The sequence below is a fragment of the Myotis yumanensis genome, unplaced genomic scaffold, assembly GCF_028538775.1.
Source record: "Myotis yumanensis isolate MYYU_CA2020_CCGP unplaced genomic scaffold, mMyoYum1.0.hap1 SCAF_3, whole genome shotgun sequence".
In the NCBI taxonomy this organism is placed as follows: Eukaryota; Metazoa; Chordata; class Mammalia; order Chiroptera; family Vespertilionidae; genus Myotis; species Myotis yumanensis.
The window spans coordinates 38,545,776-38,565,200 of NW_027223754.1; the positions used below are offsets into that span (position 1 = coordinate 38,545,776).

Below are 19,425 nucleotides of genomic sequence, written 5' to 3' on the forward strand. Positions count from 1 at the left end.
TCCAATTAAAAATTTCCCAAATTTTTTCTTTTTTTTCTTTTGTTCTAAGAATTTCTTAGATGTTGCAAAGAGCAATGTCTCTGAGCTAGATGTTAAGCTGCAGTATGATGGTTCTGTGTCCAGCGATCCGTTTTGCCTGTGGTGTCATGACCTCATGTCTCTTAATTCTTATCCTTTAACAATTGTTCCAATTGTTGCTTAATTGATTTGCATGCACTATACCCAAATATTGGGAGAATTTCCAGGCATAGAGGTGTCTGTTCAGAAATCTATATATCCTGGATTCCACAGCTCACCTCTGGAATTGATTATGCTTAATCTGTGAGGCAAACAAGATTAATAAAGAAACAACACAATACACATGCTTGTGCTTTTAAATGGAGCTGACATCTTTTGAAGCAGACAGAGGGGAATCATAGCTATGTCCTCAAAAGCATCATTAGTAAAGCTTTAGAGTTTTCTCTAATGATGAGTGGTGACCCATAGAAATCACGGAACAAGTAAAGCAGTTCATAAGCTAAAGACAGCTGCAAAGAGCAATGTCCTGTGGCAGAAACAGGTGTGCAAAACACCGAATGTGATGGCAGAAGTCTCCCCTAAAGAGGAAAGTGCAAAAATGAGCTGGTAGTGAAATAGAAAAGATGAAGACTTACTTCACCTTCTTATTATTCCTACTCATGGCTGAATATCTAATAATAAAATCTTATTCCCAAGAGTGAGATAATGAGAAAAACTTTAAGGTATGTAAACCTTTACTATGCAAAAGTGTATATATAGTATAACTCAATACTTCTAGCATAGGATAGTCTATATAAAATTGTACTATACAAAGAACAGAATTTAACCAGAAGTTCAGATAAATATTTGTGATGGCTGGACCATTAGCTTTAAGTCCCAGAGGTATGGAACCATATGTCACAGATGCACTGAACAATACTGATGCGTCCCTATTGTGTCATGTTAATTACTAATAGTTTCTTTTTTCATCTTAGGAGAGTCTCAGTATAGACAAAACACTCTATGATCACCCTGCCCAGGGGCAGCTTATAGGGCTTGTTGTTATTTTATAAAATCACTAAGACTTGGACTAGAGAAAATATAATGTTGTTTTGGGGGAGTTTTCTATTTCTGGTCCAAATAAAACTTAAGTTTACTCTTTAGGGATAACTTGAAAATAAATAAATTATTGTCTTATAAATTATGTTTACAAAATAATGAGGGTTTTTTTAATGGAAAGGTCAGAAGAATTAAAAATAGAAACAGTGGAACACTGAATACTAAATTTTAATTAATGAACATTATCAAGAAAGAATTTTGTAGGGTGCATAAAATCGTAAGTGCCTCAAATTCATGCAAAGGTCTATGAAATCTTGATTTATATTTAAACTTCCTTTGAAAGGTGAAGAGCGAGATTGCTACATTTAACTTCCAGGATTCATGCAGAGATATCTGCCAAGTGGGAAACATAAGAACAAATTTTGATAAATGCATATTGGAAACATTTTCTTTAAAATATTTAAGTAAGAAGTGAAAATACTCTGATGGTGCATGTAGAGTTCTAATTAGTAGAAACATTTGTAGAGAATCTATTATATCTTAGCTTATTTTGCTTATATAAATGATTTTTGGAACAGTCTGAAAGGAATTATTCCCTCCATTTTTCATATGAGGACACAGTCCCAAAGTGGTTAAATAATATGTGTCCATGTGATAAGTGAGAGAGCCAGGATTTGAACTCATATCTAGTTTCCAAGTCCAGGTTTATTCAGCCAGTTGAGCAATTTCTGCAATAATCTAATGCACATACAGATCAACATGCACATACATAAACTTTTTATAATGTGTGTCATAGAGAAAATTAATATGCATATTACATTTTTACTCTTCTCCTTTCAAAGGAAGTTTAAATATAAATCAAGATTTCACGACCTTTGCATGAATTTGAGGCACTTACAATTTTATGTATCCTACAAAATCCTTTCTTGATCATGTCTATTAATTAAAATTTAATGTTCTATGTTCCACTTTTTCTATTTTTAATTTTTCTATCCCTGTGTAGATGCGATATTCTAGGGGATTCAGTCTCATCTGAATCTATGAAATAGTGATATGTAACATATTGTATTACTCCATATATCTTTTTAAAAATTGTTGTGTATATCCATCTCAAGTATGTGGACCACCTGAATCACCAATGAAATCAGACTTTCAATGTGATAATTAAAAAATAATAAGCATAAGAAAATATTTCAGAATAATCCTAATTCCCACATAAAAATTAATACCAGTTTGATTTCCACCAAAATAGTAAAACATTTCCTAGTCTTCAGTATAATAAAAGAAAACCCTACAGCTTGAAAAAGGTTCTAAAAGTGATTTTTTTGATCAAGTACAATATAACACTTTTTTTGATCTTATGTTTACTTACCCCCAAAAGAAAAATATAATCCTATATAATAAAGATGTAATATGCAAATGATCGCTACGTAATGACTGACCGTGTAACAACGGGATCATTGATCAGCAGGAGAGTGGGGCAGCAAGCCACAAGGGGGCAGTGGAGAGCAACAGGAGGGGCAGGGCAGCAAGCTATGAGGGGGGCAGTGGGGAGGAGGAATGGTGGGAGCTACAGGAGGGTGACAGCAAGCTACTGGCACATGAATTCATGCACAGGGCTACTAGTAAGATCATACGTTTCTTATTTCTTACAAGTGTTAAATAAACTGGATTGAACAATTGATATAGGTTATTTTCTTATTTAATACTCATAAAAGCCTAATAAGTCATGTTCTCTTTTTACATTCATATCTTACAGCCAAGGCAATTGAAGCTCAATAAGGTTAAATTAGATGTTCATGCTGAAACAGAGGTAGAAGCAGAATTTAAGTCCAGTTCTCTATGACACCAATTTCTAGGCTTGTAAACATTCAATTGTAATTTGGTCAAAATGATCTTCAGCACGTGTATCCAAAGTATTTGAATATAATGTTCAGTTACAAGGAGCCCATGCTTAGGAAAGAAGTTCTAAATGGGCCATATGAGTAAGTTGTTCAAGTTGCTTATTTTAGGACTGAATTCTGAAATGATGTATTGGAACTTCTGAATGTACTATGTGAGTGTGAAATGAGGAGCCCTGCCAATTCAGCCCCTCCCAGTAGTGTTTACTGTAATTGTCCCTGTAGAAATCATATGTAACATTGTTTTGATATCTCAGGTTCAATAGGACCAGCCAGCTCCCTGCCCCCCTCCAGCTCCCCTTCATCAAAGCCACAATGACATTCAATGACTAGCAGCACTACTACCACATCTTTGGAATTCATTTCTAGGATAAGATCTCTTTGATAGAGAAAATCACCTGGGGAACTTGGTAAATATGCAGACATCAAGCTCCATCTGTGGATTCGTATTTATGGGGCTGAGTTAGTCAGAACCTGACCTGGTTAGTAAGCAGTGATTTCAAACCTTAGTTTTACACTAAAATTCTCAAAGATACGTTTTGGCGTAGAACACAAAATTTGCATGGCTTTTTAAAAGATAAATCTTGAGCATGGAAACATGGAACAGACTGATGAATCTCGGAGGGAAGAAGGGTGAGGCAGAGCGGGTGGGAAGAGATTAACCAAAGGTCTTATATGCATATATACATTACCTATGGACACAGACAATAGTGTGGTGAAGGCCTGGGGTGGGGCAGGAGCCAGGTGAAAGGAGGCAATGGGGGGAAAAGGGAGACATCTGTAATACTCTCAACAATAAAGATTTTTTTTTTTTTAAAAAAGAGATAAATCATAAGTTTTCAAAGAAATGCTAAGCTTTCAGCCAGCTACTTGAGCTTCCTCTTCCCTTAAGTCTATTTACCTGGGAATGTCTAAGAATCACCGAAGGTAATTAGAGTGTCTTGTTATTCTCGCAGAGAAGCAGGTTGTCCATGTGTTCCGGGAACTGCAGAGCAATCATCTCAGTTATATTCATTCAGTGACTCACATATTTTTAGGTCTAGTGATTGGACTGGGTAAGTGCACTTCATGGTTGAGGACTTCTGGGGATAGGAGATTTGGAGCTCTCTCAATGCTTCCCTGGCCTTCACTTATTTTTTTTTTAGCCTTTTATTTATTTTATTTTATTTTTCAACTACAGTTTACATCCAATATTATATTAGTTTCAGGTGTATAGCATAAAAAAAATTGAAACAGACTCATAGATACAGAAAACCGACTGATGGTTGAGAGAGGGGGGAATAGGATGAGTGGGTAAAAAAAAGGTGAAGGAATTAAGAAGTACAAATTGATAGTTACAAAATAGTCCTGGTGATGTAAAGTACAGCATGGAAATGTCAATAATATTGTAATACCTATGAATGGTGCCAGGTGGGTACTAGAAATATGGGGGGATCACGTTGTAAGGTATATGATTGTCTGGCCTTCACTTTTAATGTAGCTACATGTTCTTACCATTGTGGATCCATGGCTTCATTTGACCATCCCAAAAGGATGGGAGCCTGTTGAGGTGGGAAGAATTGCTGCTCTTCAGCCATGCACTGAACCAAACCACCTCTGAAAAGCACAAATGTATTTTGAGCTCTTAATATGTATGAAGCACTTTATATTCATAGTTGCTAATTCATAAAGTGATCTTATGCATTGGGTATGCTGATCCTCATGAGGGAAGGGAGGAAATAGCTCCTTGCCACACGTTAACTAATTGGTGGAATCACCAACTAAAGTCCTATCTGCTTGGCCTCATATTCGGATGGCTATTTTCCATCATGCCAACTCATTCCTTATAGATAACTCCTAGCCCTGGATCTTCTAGTTCCCAAAGCAAAAAGAGAAGAGTTATTGCTTGAGAAGCTCTTGGCCTAGATTTGAAATGTCAAGGGTAGTAGATTTATATAAAACCTCAAAACAGGTTTCACATTTTTCATTTTGGTGCTGATCAATGTTCCTTCTGTGTCCCGATAGTTTACTTTTCTAAAATAATATTTTTAAATATATTCTTTGTCTCATCCTGCCTCAGATGCCAGTCTCCAGGCTCCTGTCCTGTGGGTTGTCCTTTATCCATGTTGGCAAAGTAGTGAGTGATATAGTTAAGGAAGTAAACTTGGGGAAAATATATAATTTTAAAAACTATACAGATATAACAAAGTGAAATGACTATGTAAAATTAAAAATAAAATAAAATAGCATATTGTCATTCAAATTTTGGTTCATGATGAATTCAGTTCTTTATGGCTTTGACAATCTAGCCATTCAGGAAAAGATGAGGAAAAAAAATAATATTAAAATATTCTCTATTTAACAGTAAGGAGAAATTTACTTTTTAATTTCTTAGAAAATTGGCCCAATTTACTTGTTTATAAAAAGAGGTGTGATGTCAATATTATTTTCTGCCTCAGACTATTTATCTTATCTTTTAGTCTCTCTAAAAGTCCAGGGTAATTAAAAGTTTTCAAAAATCAATAGTTTCATCTCTGCAAATTCCAGGGTGGGATTAGTGTCTGAAAGTACCCAGCTTTAGAATTAGCCAGGCCAAATCCTAAGAGTTTTTAATTAGTCCTGAAAGAGGAGTCCAAAGCAAAGCCAGCTGATTCTTGGAGTAAACCTGAAAGGCGGGTAACAGCCAGAGCAAGGTCACTGCCAGCATGTGCACTGAGAGGCACAATCCCTGCCCCCACTAATAGTGAGACACGCGATGACCAGAGGTATCAAAAGCCATATTCACTATCCTCCCAGGTGTGAAGATGGTGTGTGTGCCCTTTTCTTTTCCCCAATATCCAAATCTCTGGGTATGTAGTTAAAAAATTATTATTTTATGGTAATAGCTGTTTATTTACAACCCTGGAGAAAAAGCTGTGAATAGCTACACCCACCAATGAAAGAGTAAAATTGTTGTTCTTTTTCTCTTCCTGCCTTTTCTTTCTCTGTGTCCTGTGCAAACAGGCTTTGACATTTCCACTTTTCAGAAGGCTGTTTTCTAGTGTCTGCTAATCCTTTAATAGTTACTCCAAGTATCACCAATACAGGAAGGTTTTCCCAGTACGACTCACCATTCACCACCAGTAACATATGTAATGTTTCTACGTTCTGCTTTTGTAACACCATGAGCATAGAGATCTATTTTAAAGCATTCCTCATGCTCTATTATGGACATTACTTTTCTATGCTCTTTCTCACATTAGGCAATAAAGTCTGTGAGTTGGAAATACCTTAGTCATCTCTATTCCTAGCATGCTGTGTGGCATAGAATAGACTTGTCAAAAATAATTATTTTGAGTGAATGACCAGATAAATGAAATAAAGTTATCCCACTAAGAAAATGAAAAAAAAAATGTCTGAAAAGGGCTGAATGGTAATAAGTGTAGTTATTGTGATAGGTAGACAGACGTGAGTAGAGCAAGGACTGTGAACTGGGTATAGGTCACCAGGATGAAAATCTCCAGGTGCCTCACAATGGAAAATCAATTGTAGGGTGGGACCTTGCCCCCAGGGTGACTTTTTCTCCCATAGCATAGCACAGGTCATGAGGTGTGGACCCCCTGACCTTTCCTCCCTAGAGATAACATCTAGGCCTCAGTTGTATTTCAGCTCCAGCCCCAGATAAGCAACCAGCCAAAGCTGACATCAGAACCAGCTGCATGGAATAATGACCCCATGCCCTGGTGCTGGCCAAGCAATCAGTGGAGACTACGACCCTGAATGGACACTCTGGGAAACCTACTGAATATTCTATTAAGATCTTTCCCTGGGACCTCCCCTAAAATCTCCACCCTTAAAACCCTTAGAATGGAGGACTCAGTGTGCTCATGAGCGACCGTAATTATTCACTCATGAGGTCAACACTAAACTCATTGCAGTAAGCAGTGACAGCAGTTTGATATCAGTAGAGAAAGATATCAGGGATAAAGAAAAATTTGAACATAATGTCTTGAGCATTTGTCATTGGTGAGTCTTACGGACAGATGAGGACAGAACACAATGGGGAACAGAGTTTCACTCTAATCATTTACCTTTTCTTTTATATGAATGTGTTAAGAGGTCATTCAGGGAATTGTTTTTTAAAAGGCTGCTCAAATGGTTGAAGTGAATTGCCCGAGGTGATTAAGCTGGTTAATCACTGAAGTGAGATGATACTCCTTGTGTCCCAATATATTAGTCAATGCTCTGTGCTATCAGAAATAATAACTTATAACCATAAAACTCTGAAGTACTGAGAATTTGTTTGGAACTGTTATTAAACAGTTTCAGCAACAAGCTGAGAGTATATTTTCTTGGATATCAAACTTCTACATATGTTATTTGTAAATAGATAATTGGTTAAGAATTACATATATATATATATATACACGTATATATGCCAGACAGATAATTAAAGCCTTTTGAAAGGGGTTCCAGTACTTGTTTTTAAACATGGGAACTACTAAAGCCAGAAATTATTTTAAAAAATTGAAAAAGTATGCCTATTTTTAGTTATAACAAGAAAAAAATGTGTAAAAATACCAGGATCCAAATTGTTGAAGAGTTTCTCTTGTGGTTACTTTGTAAATTAATTAATTTATTGATTGATTGATTCACCATAGATTTAAATATTGATGAAGAGAAGGACATTTATTTATTTGCTCAGAAAATAGTTATTAACTATTTGCTATGTATTAGTCAGGGTACTTTAGAGAAACAGAATCAATAGGGTGTATATGTAGCATGAAAGAGATTTATTTTAAGGAATTGGCTCATGAGACTGTGGAGCTAGCAAGATCAAACTCTTCAGAGCAGGATAGCAAGCTGGAAATGCATCAGGAGTTGCAGTCCTGAGTCCAGAGGCAGCCTGAAGGTAGAATTCCTTCCTCTTTGGATGACTTCAGTCTTTTTCCCCTTGATGCCTTCAATTTCCCCAAAGTGCCCACATTATGAAGGGTAATCTGCTTTACTCACAGCCTACTGGTTTAAGTAGTAATCACATCTCAAACATACCTTCACAGTAGCCTCCAGTCTGGTGTTTGCCCAAACAGCTGGGCACCACAGTCTAAGTTCACACATAAATTTAACCATCACAAACTATGTGTCAGGGACTTTATAGAATTGGAGGCTACATCCAATGAATAAGTGAACACACAAACATGAATTACACATGTGCGAGGTGCCAGAAATGAAAAGTATGGGTGCTCTGAGAAGTTACAGCAGGAAACCCAAACCCAATTGTAGAGATTTGGGGTGACATTCAGGCTGAAAAAGTGATGTTCAGGCTGGGCCTGAAGGTTAAAACATGTATTAACCAGATTAAGAAGAGAAGAGAGATTTCCTAGCAGAGGAAAAGGCCTTGAAATAGAAGGAGCTCACCAAGAGCTGGGAGAAGGCCAATATGGATAATTGGGGGAAGGGGAGGAGCCATATCCTCAGTGTCTTGTAAATCATATTAAAGATTTGCCACTGACAGAGTTAATGTAAGATAGTGATGGTGAAAAGTCTCTCTATATCAGTGGTTCTCAACCTTCTGGCCCTTTAAATACAGTTCCTCATATTGTGACCCAACCATAAAATTATTTTCGTTGCTACTTCATAACTGTAATGTTGCTACTGTTATGAATCGTAATGTAAATGTCTGATATGCAGGATGGTCTTAGGCGACCCCTGTGAAAGGGTTGGTCGACCGCCAAAGGGGTCATAACCCACAGGTTGAGAACCGCTGCTCTATATGCTTTGTGGCAAATGGACTGGAAAAGCTGAGCGGATGCAGGATGGCTAGTTTGGTGAGAGGTGGAGATAGAGTTGAATTAACTCAAAATTTATTTTGGGAGATATTTAGAGGAACATAATGATTAATTATGAGGGTTGGTGGAGAAGTAGGTATCAGAGGTGATTCTAGTACAGCCGTGGGCAAACTACGGCCCGCGGGCCGAATCCAGCCCGTTTGAAATGAATAAAACTAAAAAAAAAAAAGACCGTACCCTTTTATGTAATGATGTTTACTTTGAATTTATATTAGTTCACACAAACACTCCATCCATGCTTTTGTTCCGGCCCTCCGGTCCAGTTTAAGAACCCATTGTGGCACTCGAGTCAAAAAGTTTGCCCACCCCTGTTAGTATTTCAAACTTTTTCAACCCTAGATGATGGTGCTATGGTGCAACTCAATGAGAGGAAGTTTTGATGAAAGAGTCAGAGTTCACTATGGGATCAGAGTGATTAGTACTTGTGCTGGGGCCACATGGAGTGATCTAATAGGCAGTTGGACATGCAGCTCTGAGACTACACTGGCACCTGGGACAAGAGAGAATTGAAACTATGGAAGTGGATCTGATTGCTTAGGGAGAGAACATCATGGAAAAGAGAGGAAGGCCAAGGGCCAAGGTGAGAGAAAACTTAGTATTTAAAGGTCCATTGTAGGGGGAGGAGATAGGAAAGGAGAATGATCTGAGAAATATGGACAAAACTGACATCTTTAAAGCCAGCATCTCTGCAGCTCTCTGAGCCTTCCTTCCATAGCCACATGTCTCTCTAACCACAACTAGAAAAGGTTTTTGATTTTTAAAGACTCATGATCAGGTTGGACCCACCTAGATAATCCACAGTAATCACCCAAACTCAAGATTTTTAGCCTTGCTCACATTTGTAACCTTAATCCCCTTTTGCCGAGTAATTTAAAATATTCACAGGAGATTAGAACATGGACATCTTTAGGGGGTCGTTATTTGACTTACTACCAAAACAACTATGTGGAATACTATAGAGAGGCCACAGAAGATACAAACTAAAAATTTTCTAATTGGATGTAGCATGTGGAAATAAAAGAGCAATTCCAGTGGGATGGAGATCATGAAAATGGGCTGAAAATTAAATTAGGGAGATTACAAGTAGATAGTTTTTGCAAGAAATCTGACTATGAGTAAGAAATGCAGCTCTTGAAACCCACAGAAGTATGAATGGTTATTTATTATGACTGGGAGAATCATTGTCTATATTAGGATTTGGCTGGTTAGAGCCAGAATTCTACCCTGCTAATTCCAGAGAGCTTCTTGTTCTATCATGAATATCTGAGGAAAAATGAACAAGGGAATAATTAATAATCAATGAATAAAAATAAAACCTGGAAGATTTCTTGTTAACTGAGAAATGTAACTAAGATAAGTAATATTTACTCTGAAACTTTTTATGTTCATTTCTATTTTTAAAAAGGGTTATTATGTGGTTTTAAATACATGTGTTCCAGAGCAATTAATCATCTAATAAATGTGTCTCTAAGAAGAATTTGCTAATAGCTTGATGTTGGCAAAAATAATGTGTTTCACATCTGCTGCCTCTGGAACCCAAAGATTTCAAAATAATATCTGTGCTGGAGAGGGCTGTGCTTAAAATGAGAATTGGTTTTAATATGAAGGGAAAATGAAGTAAAAAAGGAAAAAACTACTCTAATATTTATAAATTAATGAAATTATAATCATGATAGTTAACAATTATTGAGTGAGTAACTTATTCTCAGCAATATTCTGAGAGTTGTGTATAAGCTCATTACATTAATCACTAAAACACCCTTACAGCCCTGGCCAATGTGGCCCAGTTAGTTGAGCATCATCCCATGCACCGAAAGGTTATAGGTTGTATCCCCAGTCTGGGTGCAAAACATCAATGTTTCTCTCTCTCTCTCTCTCTCTCTCTCTATATATATACATATATATATAAAACCTCTCTCTCTATATAAAACCTCTCTCTCACTATCTACACTAATAAAAGACAAACATGCAAATTGACCATACCTTCGCTACTCCTTAAGCCATGCCCACCAGCCAATCAGAGAGACCATATGCAAATTAACCCAACCAAGATGGCGGCTGGCAGCCACTGAGCTGGAGAAAGCAGGCTTGGTTGCCCCAATGATGGAGGAAGCCAAGCTTCCTGTTTGCCGTGTCGTGCTCTGAGCACCACTCACAGCAACAAAGTTTCAATTATAGTAGGTAAATAAAACCCAGATACCTGCTTTCAGCCGGCCATGGCCACGGAGCTGGAGTGAGCAGGAGGCTTCCCTCCTGCCTGCCCTGGCTGGCTCTGAGCTCCTCTCAAGGCTACAAAGTTTCAATTATAGAAGGTAAATAAATCCCAGAATAAAAAAAAGAAAAGAAAAAAAGGAGAGGCTGGGAGCTTCCATCGCCGGGGGGCTTAGCCAGCCTGAAAACAGCCCTCAGCCCCTCACCCAGACTGGCCAGGCACCCCATTGGGGACCCTCTCCCCACCCTAAAGGGGGTGTGGCCAGCCTGCAAACAGCCATCAGCCCCTCACCCAGGCTGGCCAAACCTCCATGGGGTGAAGGTCCCCACTTGGGGGGGGGCTTGACCAGCCTGAAAACAGCCCTCAGCCCCTCACCCAGGCTAGCCAGGCACCCCAGTGGGGACCCCCACCCTGAAGGGGGTGTGACCAGCTGCAAACAGCCATCAGCCCCTCACCCAGGCTGGCCAGGCACCCAGCGGGACCTCCACCCTGATCTGGGACACCCTTCAGGGCAAATCAGCCAGCCCCCACCCATTCACCATGCCTGTATCCTATATAATAAAAGGGTAATATGCAAACTGACCCTAACAGCAGAAAGACTGGGAATGACTGGTCACTATGACACACACTGATCACCAGGTGGCAGACGCTCAATGCAGGAGCTGCCGTGTGGTGGTCAGTGTGCTCCCACAGGGGGAGCTCTGCTCAGCCACAAGTCAGGCTGACGGCTGTCAGTACAGCAGTGGTGGTGGGAGCCTCTCCCGCCTCTTCAGCAGCACTAAGGATGTCAGTCTGCAGCTTAGACCTGCTCCCCACTGGCAAGTGGACATCCCCCGAGGGCTGCCGGACTGCCAGAGGGATGTCTGACTGCCAGCTTGGGCCCAATCCCCCAGGGAGCATGCCTAAACCAGCAGGTGGACATCCTCCGAGGGGTCCCAGTCTGCAAGAGGGCATAGGCTGGGCTGAGGGACCCCCCCGAGTGCACAAATTTTTGTGCACTGGGCCTCTAGTGTGTGTGTGTGTGTGTGTGTGTATATATATATATCTTTATCTCTATCTCTATCTCTATTTCTATCATCATCTCTATCTCTCCTTTCCCCTCTCTCTGAAAATTGATGAAAGCATGTCCTCAGATGATGATTAAAAAAATTCTCTCCCCTATAAAGTAGGTGCAGTTGTGGAAACTGAGGCAGTACTAGTACACACCAGAACTGTGGTCTTAATCTGTGCAGTTTACCAATATCAAACTATCAATAACAATAAGTAACACCCAGCATTTATTGTCTACCAAGTACTTATTTTAAGTACTTTACAGATGTAAATCTACATTTTCACCTCAGCTTTATAAGGTAGATATTTCCCTGCCATCTCACAGATAAAGAAACCGAGGCACAGATAGGTGAAGTCACATGGCTCCAGAGTCCAATTTCCTATCCAAATATCTGAAAGATGATTTAAAAAAAATTTTTTTTTCATGTAGGCAGTGTCTCTTCAGACATTGTGGCTATTGTTTGAAGTACTGGCAATGAAAAAATTATTAATTTTGATGGGCTACTAAAATTTTTCCTCTCTGAACTTCACCTCACCTCTCTCAAGTATAAAGTATTGGGTGATCTGTAAAGTTTTTTTCAGCTGTATAATTCTGTGAACATAATGCTTTCAGTATCACATCCCAAAATCCCTTCTATACTTTTGACAAGTATCTATTGCTGTGTTTTTACATGCCAGGATTCATGCTACATTTTATTGTTTTAATGATGAATAGTTATTTATAACTAGAGGCCCAGTGCATGAATTTGTCTACTAGTGGGGTTCCTCGGGCTGGCCTGCGGGATCGGGCTGAAACCTGCTCTCCAACATCCCCCGAGGGGTCCCAGATTGTGAGAAGGCACAGGCCAGGCCGAGGAACCCCACCAGTGCACAACTGGGGCTGGGGAGGGATGCAGGAGGTTGGCCAGCCAGGGAGGGACTGCGGGAAGGCTCCAGGGCATGTCCGCCCTGTCTCGCTCAGTCCCGATCAGCCAGACTCCAACAACAAGCTAACCTACTAGTCAGAGTGTCTGCCCCCTCGTGGTCAGTGCACGTCATAGTGAGCGGTTGAGCAACCTTAGCATATCATTAGCATATTATGCTTTGATTGGTTGAACGGCTGACTGGATGACTGGATACTTAGCATATTAGGCTTTTATTATATAGGGTAAGATTTTTTTCTATGGTGACGATTTTGAACTCTGTAAAATCTTTAAGCGTGTTGACCACAACCTCCTTCTTGAAACACTTGAACCTTTTGGATTTGATGACAAACACATTCTAGACTTTCCTCCTACCTCTTGGGCTGTGACTTCTCATTCCCATTTCAAGCTCTTTCTCATCAGCTCCTATGATTCACGGAACTATTCTTCCTTTGGCAAACTCATGATTTCTAAGGATTTTAAATTATCGTCTGCATGGTGATTTTTGTTCCTCTTCAATATCTATTTCAATATCTATTATATAGGATAAGCATTTATTGAGCACTTGCAACATGCTAAGAGCTGTGCTGAGTGCATTACTGAGTGCAATTTTTCTTAATCCTCACACAGCTTCCCTGTTAATTATGATTACTCTCCCTATTTTACCCATGAGGAAACTGAGCTTAGAAACACCTAGAACTTTAATCAGTTCACACAACCAGTAAATGACAGAGCTTGGGATCAAATCCAGAAAGCCTTACTCTGAAACTCTGAAGCCCTGTTTCCTTACCACTTTATTCTCATGTGTGAGGTGTGGGTACCACACCAGAAACAGAGAGTCAGATTCGACCTCAGTGAAAATAGATCATTTGGCCTAGGTGTAGAAATGTGAAATGAGGAGAAATAAGTGACGTGTCTTCCTAAAGTCATACCTTTCTGACAAAACAAAGTTCTAATTTCCACAATTAGAGCATTTCCCTTGGGGCTTGCATGTGGAATCCAAAGGAGCAGCTTAAAATGTGACTAGAGGGAACAGTTATTTCAACACCTGTTCCCAGAGATGTATAGGCATGCCTCCTCTCTTGCCACTAACGGAATCCTGAAGGAATGAGCATAGGATTATCCAAGAGGTGGACAAGGCTTTGAGAGCTTTGTTTATGACTGAAACAGAACTGGGGAAGGTATCACCAGGCATGGTGTGTGTGTGTGTGTGTGTGTGTGAGACACTGAATATGTGTATGTGTGGTGGCCTCAAGCAGCTAAGGGATTACACAAAGTTACTTGTTAGACTCTAGTGAAAGCCTATTACAGCAGCCAATTGAATATAAGGAGATACTAAAGAACATAAATATGACCCAACAAGTCTGCCTCAACTTGGCCATAAAGTGAGAGAACTGAGACAATCATAAAGTTGGTCCCTATTTAGGAAATGCCTAGAAACATTGATGTTTCTAGTGGAAATGTCTTAGAATAAAATCAGGAGCTTAGAAGGCTTATGAAATCATCTAGCCTAAACTTTGGCCTGTACATAGTCCATGTGAATTCCTCAGATAGCAGCCATTTAGGACCCATTTTTAAGGTCAGCTCAGAATGCGATTCCACAGTCATTCCTGTGATTACCTGGAGCCACCACCAAGAAAACCAAGAAATCTTTCTACATCAACTGAATCTCCTGCTTGTCCTCCAGAAAAATGAAAAAGGGTTATTATCACCCTGTACCTTAAAAAACCTTAATATTCCTGGAGCTATGGCTAAATCACTGCGTTATCTCTCTCTTTCCAAATGATACCTTTAGTTCCTTCAATCTCATCTTATTTGTATGGTTGCCTTTCCAAACTGCACATCTGCCAACACAGCAGAAGGACAAGTGCCACATATGAACTTGTAGTATTTGTGCCATATGGCAAATGTCTGTCATCTAATATTGCTTAGAAGTAGAGAAGTACAGTTTATGCCCACAGTAGGGTAAAGATTAACAAGGAATTCCCAGATAAGCTAATATTTCATGAAAATCTATAGAAAAGTCCTTCCTTTGCTTATTTGGATCTTGAATTTTAAAGACAAAAATAATAATGGTAATAATATTCTTATAAAGACGTATTGTGGGGATGAATCAGGTATCACTTGAGAATGTTTAATATGCCATTAATGTGATGAATGCCATTTATGAATCTTAAATCTGTGTTCATATACAGTGGTTATTAATGAAGAGTGATTACATTATTCATTTTAATGATCATTTACCCATTGATGGAATTGTCTAACTTTTTCATGTGTTATTCACAGAAATGTGACCTGGAATAGTTTAGCTATTCCAGATACACACTGCTCACCAGAGCTAGAAGAAGGCTACCAGTGCCCACCAGGATTTAAATGCATGGACCTTGAAGATCTGGGACTTAGCAGGCAAGAGCTGGGCTACAGTGGCTTTAATGAGATAGGTCTGTCTTACTGGTAAAACACATTTTTCAGTTTATATTTTATAATGTTATGAAATGGAAATAATAGTTATATAATTGATATTTCATATTAAGTCTGCCTATAGTATTTACTAGTAAGAAACACAACTGCAAGTTTTAATTATATGACTGAATTATATTCTACCTTTAATCTATAACATACAGTCTGTGTTTATGTATGGTCAGTGATGTCTGTAGAGATTTAAATAGCTCTCATTTTAGACTAGTTTAATTCTTAATTATAGCATTTAAGAGTATTTCTTTGTTGAGCAAGGTTTAGGGGTTATTGCCTCAAAAATAAACAAGATGTGGTTTTCTTTCACATTTTAACTATACTCAAGTGGTCAAGGTAAGTCTTAAATAATTGGAATAATAGGCATCCATGAGTGTGTGAGAGCTGAAAAGGAATCCCAGAACACAAGACAGCTAATCAAATACTTAGTGAATTATGCATCAACCATATAAAGGATATATGAGGAATACTTGTATATGAATGTAATGTGCTTAAATGTATAGATTTATTTGTGGCTTGTCCTATTAAGTCCTGAAATGTATCATTTACACACAGTAATTAAAGAAATTGTTAGCTGCCATTTAGTTGATATCATTGCATTTATTATAATTCCATGCAAATTGCACATATTGCTTTTTGAAGAAAAAAAAATCCATGGAACTCTAAACAATTATTTTATGCTTTGAGAATGTGTCTTAGTGAGCTCAGTCTGCCACAACAAAATACCATAGATGGGGTGGTGTAAACAACATAAATTTATTTCTTTCCAGTCTGGAAACTGGAAGTCTGAGATCAGGGTGCCAGCATGGTAGGGTCCTGGTGCGGCATCCTCCTCTCCCTAGCTTGCTGATGGCTTTTTGTTGTGTTCTTACATGGATGGGGTGGAAGCAAGAGAGAGCTCTCCAGTCTCTTCTTATAAGGGTACTAATCCCATCATGAGAAGCAAACCCTTATGACCTCATCTAAACAAAATCACCTCCAAAAGGCCTCACCTCCTAATACAATCACATTGGGGGTTAGGGCTTTAACATGTAGTTTGGTGGGGAGGCACAAACATGTAGTCCATAACAGGACTATTATCAGAATTATTTGAAAATAATCCTATACAATAAAGAAGTATTATGCAAATTAACCCTCACGCCCTCAAAAGATGGCTGCCTATGACCAAACCAGCAGGGGGGTTAGTGAGGAATGACCAAATGACTGAACAGCAGGCTGCGTGGGGCAACCAGGCCAGTGTGTGTGTGTGTGTGGGGGGGGGGGACATGAGAGGTGACCAGGCCAGCAGGGGTGACAGTTGGGGGCAACCAGGCCAGCAGGGGGGGACAGTTAGGGGTGACCAGGCTGGTGGGCGGTGCAGTTGGGTGTGACCAGGCCGGCAGGGCGGGGGGAGCTGGGGGTGATTAGACTGTTGGGGGATCAGAGAGGGGTGACTAGGCCTGCAGGGGGGGCAGTTAGGAGCGATCAGGCCGGCAGGCAGGTGAGCAATTAGGAGCCAATAGTCCAGGATTGTGAGAGGGATGTCTGATTGCCAGTTTAGGCCCGGCAGTCAGACATCCCCCCAGGGGTCCCGGATTGGAGAGGGTGGAGGCTGGGCTGAGGGGACCCCCACCCCCTGCCCTGTGCACGAATTTTGTGCACCGGGCCTCTAGTAATGAAATAAAACAATAAAATAAAATAATAAATAAAAACTTTTTTTTTTTAAGTTTCAATGCCCAGGTACATTTATGGGAATTCTAGACACTTTTACCCAGGGCCTAAAAAAAACTCCCAAACCTTTCAGTGTATAACAGGGTGGTGGCTGTGCTCTTTTGGAAGCCGAATGAATTTCCTGACTTTTGATGTGGTTTCACATCTCAGTGGGCCTGCTGGACGATGGGGGATTTTATTCATAGTCAGGGAAGAGAGATCAGCCCCTGTCAACTCTGGATAGCAACTACTACAAACCCAGCCAATTGACCTTCACACATCAAACAAAGTGGCTGGTAAATCCCATTACAACCCTGGCCTTCAGACAGAGCAACTCCTGAATGGTGAGGATGGCTTAGCGAACACTGGGATGAGTATTGGAATGTGAGAGAGAGTACATGAAGGTCTTGCATTGATTAAGGAGTACTTTTCTGATATAGGAATTAAACCACAAGACTAAATAAAGCCTTTGGACAGAATCTAATACTGAACTTGGGCTGGAAAACACAAATAGTTGGTGTTTGTTTTTTTTTTAAGTGAAGTTTGTAAATAACCCTAAATTTTCATTCTCATATTTTGATATGCCCTCATAGTGGATTTCCAGCATTGTAGTTAGACAACTCTTTTGGCCAATGATACAGCTTCCTATTTCACAAAGAGTTAGAAACCAGAAGCATTTCAATTTGCTTTATGCTCTTAAACTTATTGGCTTTAGAACTAATCTTACACCTCCTGTCTCAAAAGTGCAGAGGCCTCTGATGGATGATATTAATGCCTGTCAGGGATGAGCAGGCAATCACAGGTGTGGCATGGGACATGAGATGTATTGATTTGGCAAACTGTGTGGAACAGCTTCAGGAGTCCTAACAGCTGGGACATGACTCAAATGATCACTTGTCAGAGCCTGCAGCCCCTTCTTTTAGGGGCTAACGCAGCGGTTCTCAACCTGTGGGTCGCGACCCCTTTGGGGGTCGAACGACATTTCACAGGGGTCGCTTAAGACCATCGGAAAACAGATATTGAATATATAATTACATATTGTTTTTGTGATTAATCACTATGCTTTAATTTTGTTCAATTCGTAACAATGAAAATATATCCTGATTATCAAATATTTACATTAAAATTCACAGCAGTAGCAAAATTACAGTTATGAAGTAGCAACATGAGGAACCACAACATGAGGTCACCACAACATGAGGAACTGTATTAAAGGGTTGCAGCATTAGGAAGGTTGAGAACCACTGGGCTAACTGAATGTACCCATCTCTTGTATGGAGAGTGGCTAGCATTCAGGCTTTAGGCTGCCTTGGCACAAGAATCACCCAATCCTTTAAAGTCAAATCACACCCTGACCATTTTAAATGCAGCCCACACTCAAAATGCTGCATTACATTTCAGTTGGTTCATCTTTCTTCACTGTAACTTATACTGGCTTCAACTAATGCAGGCTACAATCTCTCTTTAAGAGAGAGTCTCCTTATAAAGTACATTGGCTTGAGCAGCCCAATTCTAGGAGGGGATTGCCAGGCAATACTTTTGCTGTTCGTTCTGTTTATTTGCACATTTCTCTTTCAAAGATTTAAGCTCCTTGAAAACAGGAAGCACGCCGTTTCATCTTCATGTCTCCAGGGTCTAGGGCAATGCCTGGCTCATAGGAAGCCCTCTACAAATATTTACTAATGGAATGAACAAAGTATATGTGCTTTTTTAATTGGCTGGTAACCATATGAAGCCATACTAGAGAATTAAGTTGCTTTCTTGTTGTTCTTTTCTCTGAACTTGTCTGTGTTTTTTTTGTCTATTCCTCATAACTTCCCTTTCTATGCAAGCTTAATTTGATTTGTTTGCTTCTTTTTCTCAAATGATGATTGAATTCAATATCATTGTATGACTAATGGCTAGATAATGAAATGTTGACTTTGTACTATCATCAAAAATTTTTAAAATAGTCTCTAAAGTTTAGATTGAAACTGAAATCTACTTCCTGTTATTCTGTGTCTACGTAGATACACAGACTGTAGTATTTTAGGAGGTTTTCAAAGCTCTTATGGGAAAAAATATAGTGTTTTCCCCAAAATGAAGAAAAGAAATTATTTTATTAGATACATGTGATCATCTCTTTCTGCATGCAGTTTATTTTAAACCATAATTAGGTGCCTAATTATGCACATAAATTTGGTCCAGATACTTTATGTGTAAATAATCGTGATTAATTAAAAAGGAGCACATTTATTTTTCTTATAAATCAAATTATCATGTAATACATTGACTTTCAACTCAATTATATAATTTCATTTATAAGTAGCTTTATGTCTCATTGAAATTTAATACTG

The 19,425-nt window shown here is 39.2% G+C and overlaps 1 protein-coding gene across 5 annotated transcripts in view; it reads left to right on the forward strand.

The window, feature by feature from the left end:
- NALCN (sodium leak channel, non-selective) overlaps positions 1–19,425 on the forward strand; it is a 300,069-nt gene that overhangs the window by 43,284 nt on the left and 237,360 nt on the right. For all 5 annotated transcript variants that reach the window (XM_070408640.1, XM_070408639.1, XM_070408642.1 and 2 more), the window contains one exon: positions 15,215–15,369. In XM_070408640.1, the coding sequence (XP_070264741.1) occupies positions 15,215–15,369 (155 nt within the window). The remainder of the gene's footprint in view (positions 1–15,214; positions 15,370–19,425) is intronic.